Source organism: Pelophylax lessonae (genome assembly GCF_965119305.1).
Source record: "Pelophylax lessonae genome assembly, chromosome: 2".
NCBI lineage: Eukaryota > Metazoa > Chordata > Amphibia > Anura > Ranidae > Pelophylax > Pelophylax lessonae.
In genome coordinates, this window is record NC_138769.1 from 187,661,884 (window position 1) to 187,679,275 (window position 17,392).

Consider the following 17,392-nt stretch of genomic DNA (forward strand, 5'->3'; position numbering starts at 1 on the left):
ATGACTACGGGAGACCAGCCAGTAATCACATCCGGACCACTCATCCAACCAGAGAGCGGTGATTGGGCGGTCTCCAGATGCGGGGCAGCGTCACTTCCGCCGTAAGGATCCCGGAAGTAGTTAATGGTTGTCCAGGCAGGGGGAGGCCGACCAATGAGATGATTTGTACCGCTTGTCCAATCAGTGGGCAGGTCGGTATTCTTAAGGGGCGACGTTAGAAAGAGCCTTTACACACCGCTGAAGAAGTCCCCGCCCATTGGGGGACGACACGCGTCCGGGGGGAAGGCTGAGCTAACAGACGTCGCCCACTGTTGTTTGGAAATCCGGCGAGGCACCCACGGGTCCCGACGGTACTGCTGGAATGCTATGTGATGCGATTTTACCTTTACACAAGTAAGAGGCTGTCTTTACCTTATTTATTTTGAATAAAGTGTGTGGCAATACTACACTATGGGCTTGCCCGGTTTTCTTTTTCCTGTTTCATGGTCTTGAGGAAAGCTGCCGGTTGAAGTCTTTTTAGTTGTGATCTTGTTAAGTCCGCCCTAAGATCAGTGTGGAGTCTGCTGGATCATTGTGAAGTCCTTAGGTGGTGAAGCATCAGAGGGATACAGACCCATCCTGCTGCCTGTGTTTTAAGGGGAGATCCATCCATAAAATTTCGAGTTACATGCTTACATTTTATAAGCTTAAGGTGAGAGGCCATTGCACAAGGTGGTGGATACTATATCACTCAGAGCACCTGTTGATCCTGCCAGAAAGTGTGGTTCACCTTCATCACGGGCTTCTGCATGGACTATCTCTGTTTTTATTATAATTTATCATACTTTTAGATTAGTGTGTACCTTTTTAGCGCTGCTCTATTATATTTATTTATTTACGGACAGGAATTGTATTTTTGACCTGAGAGTTCAGCTGCATACATTATCCTCTCTGCGCTGATATTTCCTTTGTTTATGTGTAACTGCTTAGAAGATCCCATGGTGCTGATTGTTGGGGCAAGGTCAGATGAGTCTGGGCATTTAAAACCTTTGAGATTGACATCACCTGGTCTTCCCAGACGATGATTGAGAACAATCCATGACACTGGCAGGTCTCAGCCTTGCAAAGGGGGCAGTGCATGCTATAAATTCTGCAGGGTGTCCAAACTTTTGCAGACGCCATTTTTTTTGTTTTCTGTAATTTTGAAAGTGTCAATGATGGAAATAATATCTAACTTTTGTTGAAATATAAGAATGTCTAATCTGTAATTTGATGCCTTTTGGAGATTTTTCCATCTTTCCTTGGCTTCTTTATGCACATTAATACAATTTTTTACCTGGGGTGCCCAAACTTTCGATCACTGCTGTCAGTTCTGGCTGATTTAGGAAAAAAAAAAAAATAATTTTTAGGGCAACTTTTCCGATAGCAATACTTCTGTTATGACATCGTCCATGTTGTGGGACTATTTGTGCACAGCTAGTAAGTATTTTGTGGCTGCAAATATGACCTGAAGATTTTTAAAGTTTGCCTGCCATTAAAGTCATTGGGCCCCGCCGCGAACTTGCGGTTTGCGAACATATGAGAAAGTTTGCGGATAACGTTCGCGAAACTGCCCCAGCCCATGTTCTTCCATCACTAATGGACACAGCCTCTGCTCCCAATTTGACATCCATGGGGGTGTTGGTGTGTGTCCCCGAACTAACACTGTCTGCTTTTGTGGACACGCACCGGCAAAGATGTCAAACTGGGAGTAGTGCAGCCGCTGAGTCCCAATTGCCTGAATGGGGGATGTGCCGAATATCTATGCATCCCATGTGAACAAACACGGCTCTTCACTCGACTGTACGCCTTAGTATGCCCATGTGAAAGAGGCCTAAATGTTAGTACCACTCCAGCTACAGCAGTTTTCATTCTCTCATTGGATTTTTGGTGCTGGTTTGTGTTTTAAGCATAGAGGCTAAACGCTCACAAAAGAGAAAAGCTAGAAAAGTGGCCCCATTAAATTGCCATTCCTATTACCCATTTATTTCTAAATTAAATACACTGCGTGGCTAAAAAAAAAGGTCACACACGTTGGACCGCCTTTAGTTTTGATTACGGCATGCATTCGCTGTGCCAATGTTTCGATAAGCTTCTGCAATGTCACAAGATTTATTTCCATCCGGTGTTGCATTCATTTTTCACCAAGCTCTTGTATTGATGATGGGAGAGTCGGACCACTGTGCAAAGACTTCTCCAGCACATCCCAAACATTCTCAATGGGGTTAAGTTGTGGACTCTGTGGTGGCCAATCCATGTGTGAAAATGGTGTCTCATGCTCCCTGAACCACTCTTTCACAATTTGAGCCCTATGAATCCTGGCATGGTCATCTTGGAATATGCCCGTGCCTTCAGGGAAGAAAAAATCCATTGATGGAATAATCTGGTCATTCAGAATATTCAGGGAGTCAGCTGACCTCATTCTTTGGGCACATGCAGTAACTATCCAATAGGATAGTTTCTGCATGCTTAGTTTAGTTAGTTGCTTAGTTAATTCCAAGTGGCAACTTTTTATTTTAGCCAGGCAGTGCATATTCTTTATAAAGGACTACAATGGTTGTTAAAGTGGAACTACACTGTATCTGAGCACCACAAACCAAAAATGCTATTTTAATCATTTTTAATATTCAAACCAACTCCCCCATCCATCCATGTCCCCATGCTTTATTTTGCTACGAAATCATATTGAAAAACACCCCCCAGCATTTCTGGCCGTGGCCATCTTGATTAAGGGCATATGATTCATGTAGCAAGTTCATGGAATTTGTCTGCCCTTAGCTCAGGCATGTAGGCAGGAGGATGTGACATCATGACATCATTTGCCTAGGCCTAAAAAACCAGCAAGTAACTGAAGACATGTAAAAAATAAAGTTTAAAACAATACCTTCTTATCTATTTACAAATGCAAGTAGTGTGAGGATTAAAAATAGTCAGTGCTGATTGAGAGAGTGAAGTTCCACTTTAAGTACATGTCTCTCTGAAGCTGCTGCTGTTTTGTGCTTCAGGTTATAAGCTGCCTGTTGTTGCTAGAAAGTCTGCCGAGCGTTGGACTGGTGAAAAATCTTTCGGTGGGGAAATTGTCGGCCAATGAGTGTGACCTTTTACTTGTCTGTAGCGCTACCACCGCAGGAGCCGCTGGATCATAAGTCCCCCTATTTCTGTACAGCCAGGCAACAAGCATTTCCAACTTGCATCCAGACACAAGAAATCAGTCCATGGGCTTGTTTTTGTTGTTTGCTTTTTCTTCCTAAATTGATTTCTCTATACCAGAAATAGAAGATTCCAATAGCTATCCTTAGAATTTTGGCTATTCAAAATGTCCTGAAACAAAAAAAGAAGACCCGGCGAAAAACATAGTGTAAGGAACGGCTTCTCAACTGCGGAAAGTACTCACACATGCCTCTTCTTCGAGAAATCCAGGAAAAAAACCCAGATGATTTTCAAAATTACTTGAAGATGAGTGATGAGTGCTTTCAGTAACTGCTAACTGCTGCCACACCGCCGCACATCCAGAAATAAGACACTGTAATGCGTGAAGCTATTAGTCCAGAGCAAAGTTTGATAGCCACCCTACATTATGTAGTGACAGGATGAAGCCTCCAGGACTTGAAATTTCCAACTGACATTTTCCCACAGGCCCTTGGAAAGAACATCCCAGAGACGTGCAAGGCGCTCATCACAGCACTACAGAATGCATATATAAAGGTATAAAGGTTGATCAATAATTAGAAATCCAATTTATAAATATACTATATTTCTATAACTTACTGTAACTTGACGTTTTTCTGTGCACTTTCTAAAAAAACCCTGAAGAATGGTTAGAGGTGGCAAAAAAATTTCCAAACTGCTGTGATCGGTCACCAAAAGCTGTGTCAAATTATCACACAATTGCTCCAAAGGTGTTTTTTTTGTCCGATTTTCTGATTGTGTGCACTAGGCTTTACACAGAGTTGCAGGATCACATAATCGGACCATAGCAGATTCAAAATAGGTTAGACAGGCAGGGCCATCTTATCGATTGGACACACTGGGCAGTTGCCCGGGGGCCCCACCTTCCCCAGCCAAGCATTAGTCCTGATTTCCGTGTGCATCCTGCCACCGAACTTAACAGGTGGCAAGTGCCTGTTGGCCTTGCGCTGCGGTCAGGCCACTTGGGGGAGGAAGGGGAGCCTCCAACTGCAGGAATGCCTGTCCGCCTCCACAGGAACAGGCACACACAGGACAGTCAAGTCTGACTCCCGTCCGTGTGTGTGTTCACCGGACCCAGCCGCCCAACTTGGAAGCTGTCATTAGCCTGGCACTGCTGTACCAATAAAATATTGCCTTATCGATAATTTGCATTTTAATTCTCGTGGGTGATCATGTAGTCAGGGTCCCAGGGCACTGCATTGCCCAGGGGCATATAATGCTCTTAAGATGGCACTGTAGACAGGATAGGCAGGTGGGGGGAGAAATGATTGATTATCAACCGGTTGCCAACTGCCGCACGACTATTCACTGCGGCGGTCAGCCCCGGCCAGGCAAAGTGACGTAGATCTACGTCGCTTGCCTGTCACTTCCTTGTGAGCCAATAGCGGGCGAGCGTGCGCCCGCCGCGGCTCGTTCACATGGAAGTCAGTGCGTGTGACCCGATGTCCGCCGGTCACTCGCCGATCGTCGGTGCAGAGGGAGAAAGTCAGGCGGCTGATGTAAACAAGCCGCCTGTCATTCTCCCCTGTGTAGAAACAGTGATCATACGGTTCTACTATGTAGGACCGTTGATCACTGTTCCTACACTAGTAGCCACAGCCAATCACAGTAAAAAGCATGCCCCTAGGGACACACTTAACCCCTCCCTCCCTAATAAAGTTAACCCCTTTCCTGGCAGTGTCATTTTGCAGTAACAGTGCATATGTATAGCACTGATTACTGCAGTAATGTCACTGGTAATCCCAAAAGTGTCAAAAATGTCAGTCAAGGGTCCGATCTGTCTGCCGCAATGTCGCAGTACCGCAAAAAAAAATCGCAGATCGCCGCCATTACGCGTTACAAAAAAAAAACACCAAAAATGACTGAAATCTTTCCCTTAGTTAGTAAACGCAATAACTTTTGCGCAAACCAATCAAAATACGCTTTTTGCAATTTTTTTTACCAAACATATGTAGCAGAAAACAAATTGGCCAAAAATGTTAAAAAATTTTGATTTTTACATTTTTTTGGGGGGGAATTTCATATAAAAATAATGTGAAAAATATTGTTATTTTTGCAAAATTTACGCTTTTTTTTGTTTATAGCGCAAAAAGTAAAAATCGCACAGGTGATCAAATACCACCAAAAGAAAGCTCTGTTTGTGGGAAAAAAAGGACGTCAAATTCGTTTAGGTATAGCATCACACGACCGCTCAATTGTCCGTTAAATTCACGCAGTAAAAAAATCGCAAAAAACCCCCTGGTCAGGAAGGGGGTAAAATCTTCCGGGGCTTAAGTGGTTAAGAATAGTTATAGTTAGGGTTTTCTTCCACTTTAATATGTTTCACCAACACAGCAGAACTTGAAATAACAGCATATAATAGTAATAAAACAGGTACATTACATATCACAGTTTTGGTTATCTTTACAACAGTTCTGTAAATTTCAGTGAGTAGATTATTGTCATATCAGATGAAATAATGTTTATTGCTAGATCTAGCTTTTGCTTTTATTGTTGCATTGACAGAATGGAAAGGTTCCACAGCACAGTTGCAGTCTGGGGTCCCAAATGTTTTTTAGCCCGTAGAGCTGTTGAGGCACTGGATACAATGTTGAGTTATGATGTGCTATAGCCAGCTGTGTTTTCTGTAGCACTTCTCTATAGAACACTGAGTCATTGGGCAGAGGATTCGCCTCAAAAGGATCATTGGAAAGGTTGAAAAGTAATGGGGAAATGTGGTATGCAACATTTTCTCCACTGCAAGAACATAGCTTTGAACCATAGCATGCATTTTCTCCTGCTGGGAATTTGTGAGAAATATAGTGGACTTTCCACGTGATGTTACCTAGTGACAAATACAAAGAAACATTAGATTGTATAATTACGGTAATTCAAAATCATCAAATCAAATTCATTCTTTCTGAAAGCGTTGCAAGTTCTTTGTAACAGATTGCTGTACATACTAATATTCAAGTTTAAGACACACTGCTTTTATTCAACCTGATGTCAATGTAAGCAAGGGCACTTTTTATCTAATTAAGTATATAATAATGCATTAATCACCCTAGCTAGTTTTAGGGTGAGTGATTATTGGTCTATGATTTGCCTGTGACTGGTAAATACCTGCTGCAGATAGCTTTTTACAGTTCCTCATACTATGGAAAATCAGAGTATATGATGCTATCAATTATCTTTATTGTGTTTACCCAAAATAGGATTAGACCGGGTTTTTTTTAACTCTTTAATCTGAGGACCCAAAAATACGATTTGTTACCTTACTGGCACCTTCACAGTACTATAACCACCCAAATCACTTTTACTGGATAACTGTTAGCCATCAGAACAAAACAGTACCAAGCTCACCAAAAACCAAATAACATTGATACAGTTCAAATGTTCAAGTCTGTTGGACTGGCCACAATGTTTGCAGGTGCAGGTCAGGTAGAATACTGGTCCGTCAAACGCATTGAGGACTACACCCACTAGGGGATTAATCATAAGCCCCTACTGGATGAAACATGTTTGACGAGTTCTCCCATGGGAAGGAGACCAAGCTGAACCTTTTTTTTACTGAATGTAGCTCACTATATGCCAAGTATATTTACTTTGGATGGTAAGTGGTTAGAAAATATTTGCTTAGATAGTCAAAATTGTAGCCTGAAATAAAAACGACGTCTCCACTATTTTTTTCTTTTTGGTTCAGCGGCCATAATTCACTGTGATTGACTTTGTCCTATATCGCTGGGCAATGTAAGTGATGGGGAAAAAAATAAATAAAAAATAACAAAGGACTTGTCCAAAACCGTGTTGTGTTTTTATTTACCACTGACTCTTTTGATGAATCTGTACCTATACACACCTTACTCATTCACATAGGGGGACTGGGATATGGGGACCCCCTTGTTGTTAAAGGGAACTTCCAGATTCTGTTATGCCCCTGCCTGCAAACTCCCACAACCACTGGGCCAGAACTGTGGGGAGAAGACCTTGTCCTCATCAACATGGGGACAAGGTCCTTCGCTGGGGGAGTTTCCCCTCTGTTGAGGACATGTGGCCTGGTATCTTTCGGTTCCAGGCTGCATGCTCAGATAAGGGTCTGGTATGGATTTTGGGGGAGAACTCACACATTTTTTTTTTTTTTTTTTTACCTCAAGTCCCCCTTAAAATCCATACCAGACCTGAAGGGCCTAGAATGGATTGTTGGGGGGACTCCCACACCCCTTTTTTCCCCTTGTGCGTCTCTTGGGAATTCTTGCCAATTGCTTAATTTTTTTGTTCTGTTATCTCTCCTATCAAATTGGATGCTTAGTCTGTGCTTTTAGCAGAACCCACACATGGGTAAAACTCTTTCTTGTGGCTGCCAACAATTTTAGCTCCTCACATCTAATGACTAATGATATTTTTAAATAACCAATTCTCCTAGAGACCATGTCTTATGTAAAAATGATTAAAGCAGAACAGCAGAAGAGGGTCATATCCCCTGGAAGTTTATTTTTTTGTTGCCATCTGTGTCCTATTGGGAAGATTCCCTTCACTTCCTGTGCCGTGGTCAAAACAGGAAGTGAGAGAAAATCCATATACATAAAGGGAATCCCTTGGGGACTCCCGGTTCCCCAGGACTAGTGTCCCCGTTGGAAGATTTCCCCCTCTATTACTTTTCTGGAGACAATCCAAAACGTGGGTATTTCTTTTACTTTTAATAATAATGATAAACAGGACAAATAGGGAGGGCGAATCCCCCTAACGGGGACACAGACAGCAATAAAAACTGACAGGTGTTCTAATCCTTCTTTACTCTTTTCAAAACTAAAAAAAAAAAAAGTTTTGCCTTTAGTTGCACTTTAGGATTCCTAATGGAGTTAAGAGGCTCTGCATTAGGTAAACAACATTGAGCATATTACTTTTTCTTCAATTTTTTAGGGCAATGCATAACTTCCAAACAATTACAGATTTTTTTTAGTTTCAATAAGCAATTTTGACCCAGCTTCTGACACTCTCTATACCCTTTCCATTGAACCTATCGTCACTGACAGGCAGTACTCAAAGGCCTGTTATTGTAACACACCCCTTTCATCCTATCTTCAAGCTCCCAAATATGGCCAGACTTCTACCTGGGGGTGAGCCCTGTAATACACATGCCTTTCATACTTGGCACTTGCTAATGCCATGGCCATTGCCATGTGCATATCTCATGAAAAAAGGTTTACAGAAGTTCCTGTTTGTGGATGCTGAAATGTAATGTATCTCAGCTAAGGAACCCTTAGAGCTGATTCGGCATTCATTAACATGACATAGTCATAGATGGTACTTGAAGCTCCCTCTACTTGATATATAAGGAAGGGGAAAAAATCAAATCCTCTAGTGTATACGTTTGAATTAATGCATAAGAAGTTAATTTTCTTGTAAATTGGATATTGCATTTTACTTACTGCTTGTGTCTTGCCATCGTACTGAATGCAAGTAGTTATCACAATAATGAAACATAAACTCATGTTCAGAATTAGGCGCAATTCCTTGCACAAGAGGCATTAGATCCTTTCCGTCAATTATCCTAGAACCAAGAAAACAATAACTCACTATTACCAAAATTAGCATGCACTGCCATAAACGAGAACATGAACTTCAAGTGATATTTACACAAAGCATCCCAGATCCTCCTCTTCTCGGGTTCCCCATCGCTTCTCCTGGCCCCTCTGTCCTGGCAAGTGCCCCGCTCCTGTGCCACTGCTCTGTGTGTCCATTCATACACAGAGCACGTCTCGGCTCCACCCCCCACCCCTACTCACATTGGCTCCCTGGCTGTGATTGACCACTCCCACTTCAGTCTCAACCAATGAGGAGAAAGGGACCTGGGTGAGCAACTGCTCTTGTGCACTTTGCTCACCCATCTGTGCAAGAGTAAGGTGTATTCTTAATTGTATCTTGGTGTGCTTTGTGTATGTCTTCCAGATCTGTGCATTAACCCAGTGTGAAACCTTGCCTCCTTCCTGTAAAAATAAGTCACTGCTGCTCTCTCTCCCTATTTAGGGTGACTGGTCTTGTCTCTTCCCCCTCCTGTAGTTTTCTGCAGGCAGCCTATAGGGAGTGAAGCTTGCCAGATCCCTCCCACAGTTCTGCTCTCTGCACAAGCTATGTGCAGCAATGATTTCACTGATACTTTTCAAGGGAATATCTCGGTTTGCAAAAGCATTTGATGAACACAAATTTGGTTTATATCCTTTGCATCTATTAAGGAATATATTTAAAGGACATTTTTTGTGCCCAAAATCACTGTGCTTCTGAGGAACCCCTAGGATGGTAGGCTAAGGCTGTACACAGAACCTCAATGTCCATCTAAATTGAAATTAGCCCTGTCCCCTCCAATGCTTAGCACCATCCACATTATTCACTTGTCAAGTGCCAGAACTTTAGTGGGAGATAGAGACAGACATTTTACAATTGAATGACAGGAACACGATACAGGAGGTTCTACAGGGACAAAGGGAATAATTTAAAGAATAACACAGCTACTTACAGCTTTTAAAACATGCTGCAATTAAGTACTGTTGTCAAGTGTAAAAGTAGTATACATTTTTTTTCAAATATCATACCTGTCTTGGGGCAAAGTGCCTCCTCCAAGCTTAGTTATGGTGGGGAATATATCCATTAGACTTGTTGGCTTATCAACAGAGGTATTTGTAGGAAGAATACCTGGCCAGCGAAGTATTCCTGGTACTCGTATTCCACCTTCTAACCCACCCATTCCTTTGCCACCTGTAATGTACAGATCAGAATAAAATGTATAAATATATATGACCAACAACAGATATTTTTATGAGGAGGTGAGTAAAACCTTGGACAGAGGGGTGGCTGTGGACGCAGTATACTTGGATTTTGCAAAAGGGTTTGACACACACGGCTAATGTGTAAGGTAAAGTCTACAGGCTTGGAAAGATCAGTTTGTCAACGGATAGAAAATTGTCTAAAAGATAGAATTCAGAGAGGAGTGGTTATAGATTCTTACTCTAAATGGTCTAAGGTTATCAGTAGTGTACCCCAAGGTTCAGTGTTGGGACCCTTACTTTTTAATATCTTTATAAATTATATAGGGTCTGGGATTAAACGTACCATTTCAGTCTTTGCAGATGACACCAAGCTTTGCAGTGGAATAACTTCCTTACAGGATTTCTCCAACTTACAAGCTGACCTCAATGCACTATTTCATTGGTCAACTATGTGGCAAATGAGGTTTAATGTTAATTTAGAAATATTTGTTATATATTTTATAAGCTATAGAAAAGTTTTACATGAAGATATAAATATATGTGTTACGACACCCCAAATATAACAGGGGTTACAGTCGTCTAGGATAATCCACTCCCAAACACCCGGACAGCTATCGACCACTCCAATCCGCCATACATGAAGCCCATCAATAATTCCCCCCCAAGTACGAGACAAGGCTCTGTAGTGAGGTTCGATCAAGAGTAACTCTCTTCTCTTTTTTTAAAAGAAACACAGCATTTATATATACTTTGAGAATACCACATGAACAATGACTGTGTAATTACAGCCAGGTGAGCTCATTAACATACTTATCAATAGTCTCAGACCCTATTAACATACTGTCCTATTTTAGACAAAAGCACTTAATCAGTGGACATTCTTTAGGAGGGGGCTGCTGGAAACAATCCCCCCCCTCTCCCTGCAGCTAATACACATTGAATTTGCAGACACGGTGTCTCTCCCATTTCCTGGACGCCCAAATTAGGAGTTTCGCTTCCTGTGCCTTACAGTGTATAGGAATAAGATGGATCTCCATATTTCCTGAGAGATACTGGTAATGAATATGACTGTCCCATTTGTAGTAGTCCAAACCATAGTGTCAGTGTTCACCACCCTCCTGGTCACCCTGCATCCATAAAATATGCAGGGTGACTTAAACATAAGAAAGCCACACAAGGCTGGACATAGTGCCTCCCAACCTCTTTAAAGGAATTTGGGGTCCACAACCCTCATGCCCAAAGTGACTCCTGTCACATTTCTCCCCTTTCGGCAGGAGACTAACACAGAAGGAGACCCCAAACGGGTTTACTTCGAAGTTAGTCCGTAGTTCCAGTCCTCCAATGTCTGCACCCACAAAGTACCCCAAACAAATTGTCCGGGACCGAACGTCACTCACCCAGCCAACCTCTGTCACTCTTGTAGAACATCTCCTCTGTGGGGAAGAAGCATGAACTGGCCCTTCTCCCAGGATTCCTTTCAGCTGCTGGAGAGAGGACAGGGTGGCTGGGCTCACTTTCTCATGCTGTTGGGGATCTGGGCCGACTGCCCAGCATCCCTGGGGTATACAGGTGGGGATTGTAGTCTCATCCACCTTCTCAGGAAATCCGTCCTTAGTAAGTTGAGGGCAGAGGCCAGCAGCACTCTGCTCTGTTGCGAGCCCTTCTGCTGGGTTGGTGTCCTCATTCTGGGACACACTCTGCTGCTGGGAAGGGACCGCCACCTTTTCACCCTGGGCCTCCAGAACTACCACAGGTGTGGGGCAGAGGTCTTGGACCCTCTGTCCAGTTGTCAGCGCTTCTGCTGTAGAAGTTTCTTGTAACTCCACAGATGCTGCTCTTGGTGTTGGACAGAGCTCAGTGACATAAGGCCCTGATGCCAGTGGTTCTGCTGGCAAGTAAACTGCAATGCCAGTGGCCTGGCACACACCTTCCTGGGTCACCAATTGTTGCCTCCAGAGGTCAGAAGCGCTATGCCTGGATGGCTGCTCATCTGCTGTAGGCTCACTGGGAGGTTCCTCCTCTGCAGAAAATTCTAATAAATCTCCAGTCTCTGGAATTTCTGAAAGTCCAGGACACAGACTGGTGGCACTTGGGCCCAGTGCCAACACTTTTGCAGGTGATTTATAATCCAAATCATCTTCCGATGGAAAGTCCATTAAATTTGTAATCCGTGGTTGGGGTATGAAGATGGCTTCCTCTTCTCCCATACCTTTATCCTGCTGCTGGACAGACTCATTCCTCCATCCAATCTCATCCTGTGCAGAAACAGGTTCATCCAGGTGAGCCAACACTTGCTGCATCTGCCATAAAACCTCTGTATTTAAAGCTGGGGTTGCAGGTGAGCAAAGCACACTATTACTGTGCCACATTGTCAAATCTTCAGCCAGGATTTCCAGACTGTCAGCTGGTACTTCTGGATTTTCCCAGGCAAGGGGAGCCCAGCCCTGGCGCTGAACAGAGTCAAGCAGCCGTCTGTAGGCGATCTCCAGCTCCCATTCTTGATTGGCTAGAAACTCCAAATCTTCCAGTGCCCAGTCTATATCCATGACATCCATCATCTCTTCTCTATAATCTGCAATTTCCTCAAAGCGCCACTCCGAATCGCTCCCAAAGTCAGGGTCCTTGGACAGCCTCTCTAATAACAGTCCCAGGCCGCCGTAGCCAAAGTCTTCCGTTGGGCTGTCGTCCTCTTTCCATGGGCACACTTGGGTCACATACCAATGGAGGGCTCTGTAATCCTCATCCAACCGCATCTCCTCCTGGACCAGCCTGCTTAACTCGGCTTTCCATTCCTCATGCGGTTGTCTCCCCAAAAACGCCATTCGCACTTCGTACTGTGACCAGTACCTTTCCTGGTAGGAGGGGAGTATTTTTCCCTGGCATCGCTGCTCACGGGCAAGCGCTTCTTTCCAGAGTTCCCAGCGAATTGAATTACCCAAACGTAGTAGGACCTGCGCTGACCCTGGTTCCCTGCGATCTACTGGTATCTCTCGCAACCTCCTTTCGAATTCCGCTTCCATGGCTTGTGTCCTCTTGTAGCTGTCCTTCTGGGCTGTGGAAATCATCCCGCCGCTTGCCACCAATTGTTACGACACCCCAAATATAACAGGGGTTACAGTCGTCTAGGATAATCCACTCCCAAACACCCGGACAGCTATCGACCACTCCAATCCGCCATACATGAAGCCCATCAATAATTCCCCCCCAAGTACGAGACAAGGCTCTGTAGTGAGGTTCGATCAAGAGTAACTCTCTTCTCTTTTATTAAAAGAAACACAGCATTTATATATACTTTGAGAATACCACATGAACAATGACTGTGTAATTACAGCCAGGTGAGCTCATTAACATACTTATCAATAGTCTCAGACCCTATTAACATACTGTCCTATTTTAGACAAAAGCACTTAATCAGTGGACATTCTTTAGGAGGGGGCTGCTGGAAACAATCCCCCCCTCTCCCTGCAGCTAATACACATTGAATTTGCAGACACGGTGTCTCTCCCATTTCCTGGACGCCCAAATTAGGAGTTTCGCTTCCTGTGCCTTACAGTGTATAGGAATAAGATGGATCTCCATATTTCCTGAGAGATACTGGTAATGAATATGACTGTCCCATTTGTAGTAGTCCAAACCATAGTGTCAGTGTTCACCACCCTCCTGGTCACCCTGCATCCATAAAATATGCAGGGTGACTTAAACATAAAAAGACACACAAGGCTGGACATAATGCCTCCCAACCTCTTTAAAGGAATTTGGGGTCCACAACCCTCATGCCTCATGATTTATAAGGTTTACACACAGAGAGATTATAAACACATAAAAGGTCATACAAGAAATATTTATCATTATATTTATTGACACATTATAAATTAATATTAACCATTTATATTATATTATATTTATTTATTATATTTATTTATTTAACACACTGGGTCACGAGTATAATACACACTATCCTGAAGCGCGGTACTCCCCCCTTTAAATTCATACCTGACACTGTGTAGTTTACAGTAAGAGTATCAGCAGCATCAAGGTTGCATATATTTATTTCACCCAGAGGACAGCGCGAGAATCACACCCCCTATATATATTGATAAATGTAAAGTTATGCACTTGAGGGCTAAGGATACGCATGCATCATACATACTAGAGGGAGTAATATGCAGTTCAGTTTTGGGCACCAGTTCTTAAAAAGGATATCGGGGAACTGAAGAAAATGCAGAGAAGGGCAACCAAACTGATAAGAGGCATGGAGGAGCTCAGCTATGAGAAAAGATTAGAGGAACTGAATTTATTCTCTGTTGAGAAGAGGAGATTAAGGGGGAATATGATCAACATGTATAAGTTACAAAGGGGGACAAGGGGGCACTCTTTACGTCTACAGGAAAACAGATTTTGTCTCCAAATATGGAAAAGTTTCTTCACAGTAAGTACTGTGAAAAAACAAAGACAGGGCGCACCAGCCTAGCGCATTATCCTCAATAAGGCTTTATTAATACAGAGTAAAAGTGCCTACTCACAAACAATGGTGTAAACCAGCATATCAAGTTCGAACATCAGGATCAATTAGTATCAATGTCCTCTGTCCTTGATGAAATAGCGGCTGATGCGTTTCGAGGCTTCGCCTCTTCCTCAGAGCCGATGGGCCATGGCAAGACCACCAGTTTATATAGCAAAAAATTGTTCATGCCTCATCTATGGGACCTTAGAACCCCCCTCATGGGTGTGGTTGCAATGGAGTTGTTAAGTTGTTAACCCCCACCACACACACTGTTGTTATCAGCCTACAGTATTGCTGATTCGTAGTACTCACACTTTAGGACCAATGACCTGATCAGAAATGCAAACAATATGTCCACAATAATACATTAGGAGATTAAAAAATAAAAGGGTAAAAAAGAGGTTAAATAGCAGAACATACCCACACCAGTCCAGGGAGATGCTGTCATGGAGTATGATGGCAGACATATTGTTGAAGTCCATAACACCCTGGGCCTTCAACAATATGTCTGCCATCATACATATCCGATTGCCTCTTGGGGGATCAGGAAGGAATTTTTTTCCCTGCTGTAGCAAATTGGATAATGCTTTGCTGGGATTTTTTCACCTTCCTCTAGATCAACTGCAGGTATAGGATTGTGTATATGTGATTGAACGGTTGGGTTTTCTTTACTGGTTTTTGTTATTTTTTGGTTGAGCCAGATGGACAGGTCTTTTTTCAACCTGATTAACTATGTAACTATGTACAGTATATCTGTTGACATATTGTTTGCATGGCTGGCTGGCACCCTTTGGTGGGTGGCTGGCTGGCTGGCACCCTTTGGTGGATGGCTGGCTGGCACCCTGTGAATGGATTAGAGTGGAGTGGACACTAGTACAATACTACTACACTTTCAATACTCCCAGTGAAGTAGAACAATATTATAGTGCAGAAAGCGTAACATTTCAGCATGTTCACCAGTTACCTTTGATTGGTGGCTGGCTGGCACCCTGTGGTGGGTGGGTGGCTGGCTGGCTGGCACCCTTTGGTGGCTGGCTGGCGGGAATCCTTTGGTGGGTGGCTGACTGGCTGGCACCCTTTGGTGGCTGGCTGGCTGACACCCTGTGGTGGGTGGCTGGCTGGGACCCTGTGGTGGGTGGCTGGTTGGTGCCCTGTGGTGGATGGCTGGCTGGCACCCTGTGGTGGGTGGCTTGCTGGCTGGCACCCTTTGGTGGCTGGCTGGCACCCTGTGGTGGGTGGCTGGCTGGTTGGCACCCTGTGGTGGGTGGGTGGATGACTGGTACAGGCCCAGGGCTTGTGGCTGGCTAGCTGGTACAGGCAGGGCCTGTGGGTGTGTGGGTGGCTGGCACAAGGCAGCTGTGGGTGGGTGTATGTATGGTGGCTGTATTAAACACACTGTGTGCACTGTACACTGCACTGTCACTCACTGTCCCGAGACTCCCTGACTCCAGACGAGGCTGAGGGAGGTGGCCTAAGAAGGCAGAAGCTGTCCCAGTGCGCGGAGGCATGTGGCGCAACATACACAATGACGTCACGGCAATATCGGTAACCTCCGAGGCCCATTCCGATATATCGGGGAAAGTGCATATCAGCCCTTGATATTTTAGCCTTGCCAATAATCGGTCGATCCCTACTATGCATCGCAAACTTGTTTTGGAGTTCTTCACAGTAAGAGCTGTGAAAATGTGGAATAGACTCCCTCCAGAGATGGTTCTGGCCAGCTCACTAGATTGCTTTAAAAAAGTCCTGGATTCTTTCCTAGGTGTACATAATATAAATGGGTACTAATATTTATAGGTAAAGTTGATCCAGGGAACATCTGATTGCCTCTTGGGGAATCAGGAAGAAATTTTTTTCCCCTGCTGTAGCAAATTGGATCATGCTTTGCTGGGGTTTTTCACCTTCTTCTGGATCAACTGCGGGTATAGGATTGTGTATATGGGATTGAATGGTTGTGTTTTCTTTACTGGTTTTTGTTTTTTGTTGGTTGAGCCAGATGGACTGATCTTTTTTTCAACCTGATTAACTATGTAACTCTGTATATCTGTAAATAAAGATGTCTTTAAAAAAATAAAAACTATTAACCTATTAAAAGTATAACATTTCATTATTTGGCTGATCAGTGTATATATAGTAATAGGGGGTTTGGCTAGAGGGTCATTGGTCATGGTTGTTGAAACGACCATACACATGGAGATGTGACATTGCACCATAAGTGGGGTTACCCCTTAGTGGGACCCTTAAATGAGAATAAAGCTTGAAGCCATACTACTTCTGGTTGTACTGGCTGGTAGCAATATAGCATTTATGAAAAGGGAGAAAGAGTACCGTCATTTTAACTTATGTAACATTTGGAGAACTGTAATGTAGTGATGAAATGGAACTGTTACCCTAACACGCTTTTATTTAATTAAAAAAAGTTCTGATTTATTAGCAATGATTGGTCTGATTTACTCACAAAGTGAGTGACAATGTGCTTCTACAGTGGATGGGAATGGAGAAAAAGCGTAACCTTAATCTGATGGTGAAGTAAAGGGAAGGAGTAGCAGCCAGCTTGGGAGAAGAGTCAGTGGTGGCCGGTGAGGGGAGGTTCTTTCGGAGAGGTGGACTGGTGGCTGTATACTTCACCCTTCTAAACCACAAAGTCCCTATATTAAGGGCTGCTGTGTAACAGAACCCACTTAGGGACTACAGTGTGCAAAGCCTCATACAGCATAGAGCTTTCCCCAAGCCTTTGGGTTGAAGAGAGTAAAGTGTATTATGTAATGTGTGTAGAAGAGCTAGTGGAGAGAATCCATCCTCATTGCGGTATCTCTCAAAATGTCTCTGTAATCAGTGCCGAGACAGGTGTCTAGCTGACCGCTAGTCTCGCCAGATTTGTAATGAGATGTCATTACTGCGATTTTCTGTGATGCAGAGAAAGCTGTAGCCAAGGAGG

The 17,392-nt window shown here is 43.6% G+C and overlaps 1 protein-coding gene across 1 annotated transcript in view; it reads right to left on the reverse strand.

The window, feature by feature from the left end:
- LOC309548023 (uncharacterized protein) overlaps positions 1-17,392 on the reverse strand; it is a 156,194-nt gene that overhangs the window by 108,283 nt on the left and 30,519 nt on the right. The window contains exons 8-10 of the mRNA XM_082248001.1: positions 9,777-9,939; positions 8,616-8,737; positions 5,684-6,031 (exon numbers count right to left, since the gene is read on the reverse strand). Coding sequence (XP_082104127.1) covers positions 5,684-6,031; positions 8,616-8,737; positions 9,777-9,939 — 633 coding nt within the window. The remainder of the gene's footprint in view (positions 1-5,683; positions 6,032-8,615; positions 8,738-9,776; positions 9,940-17,392) is intronic.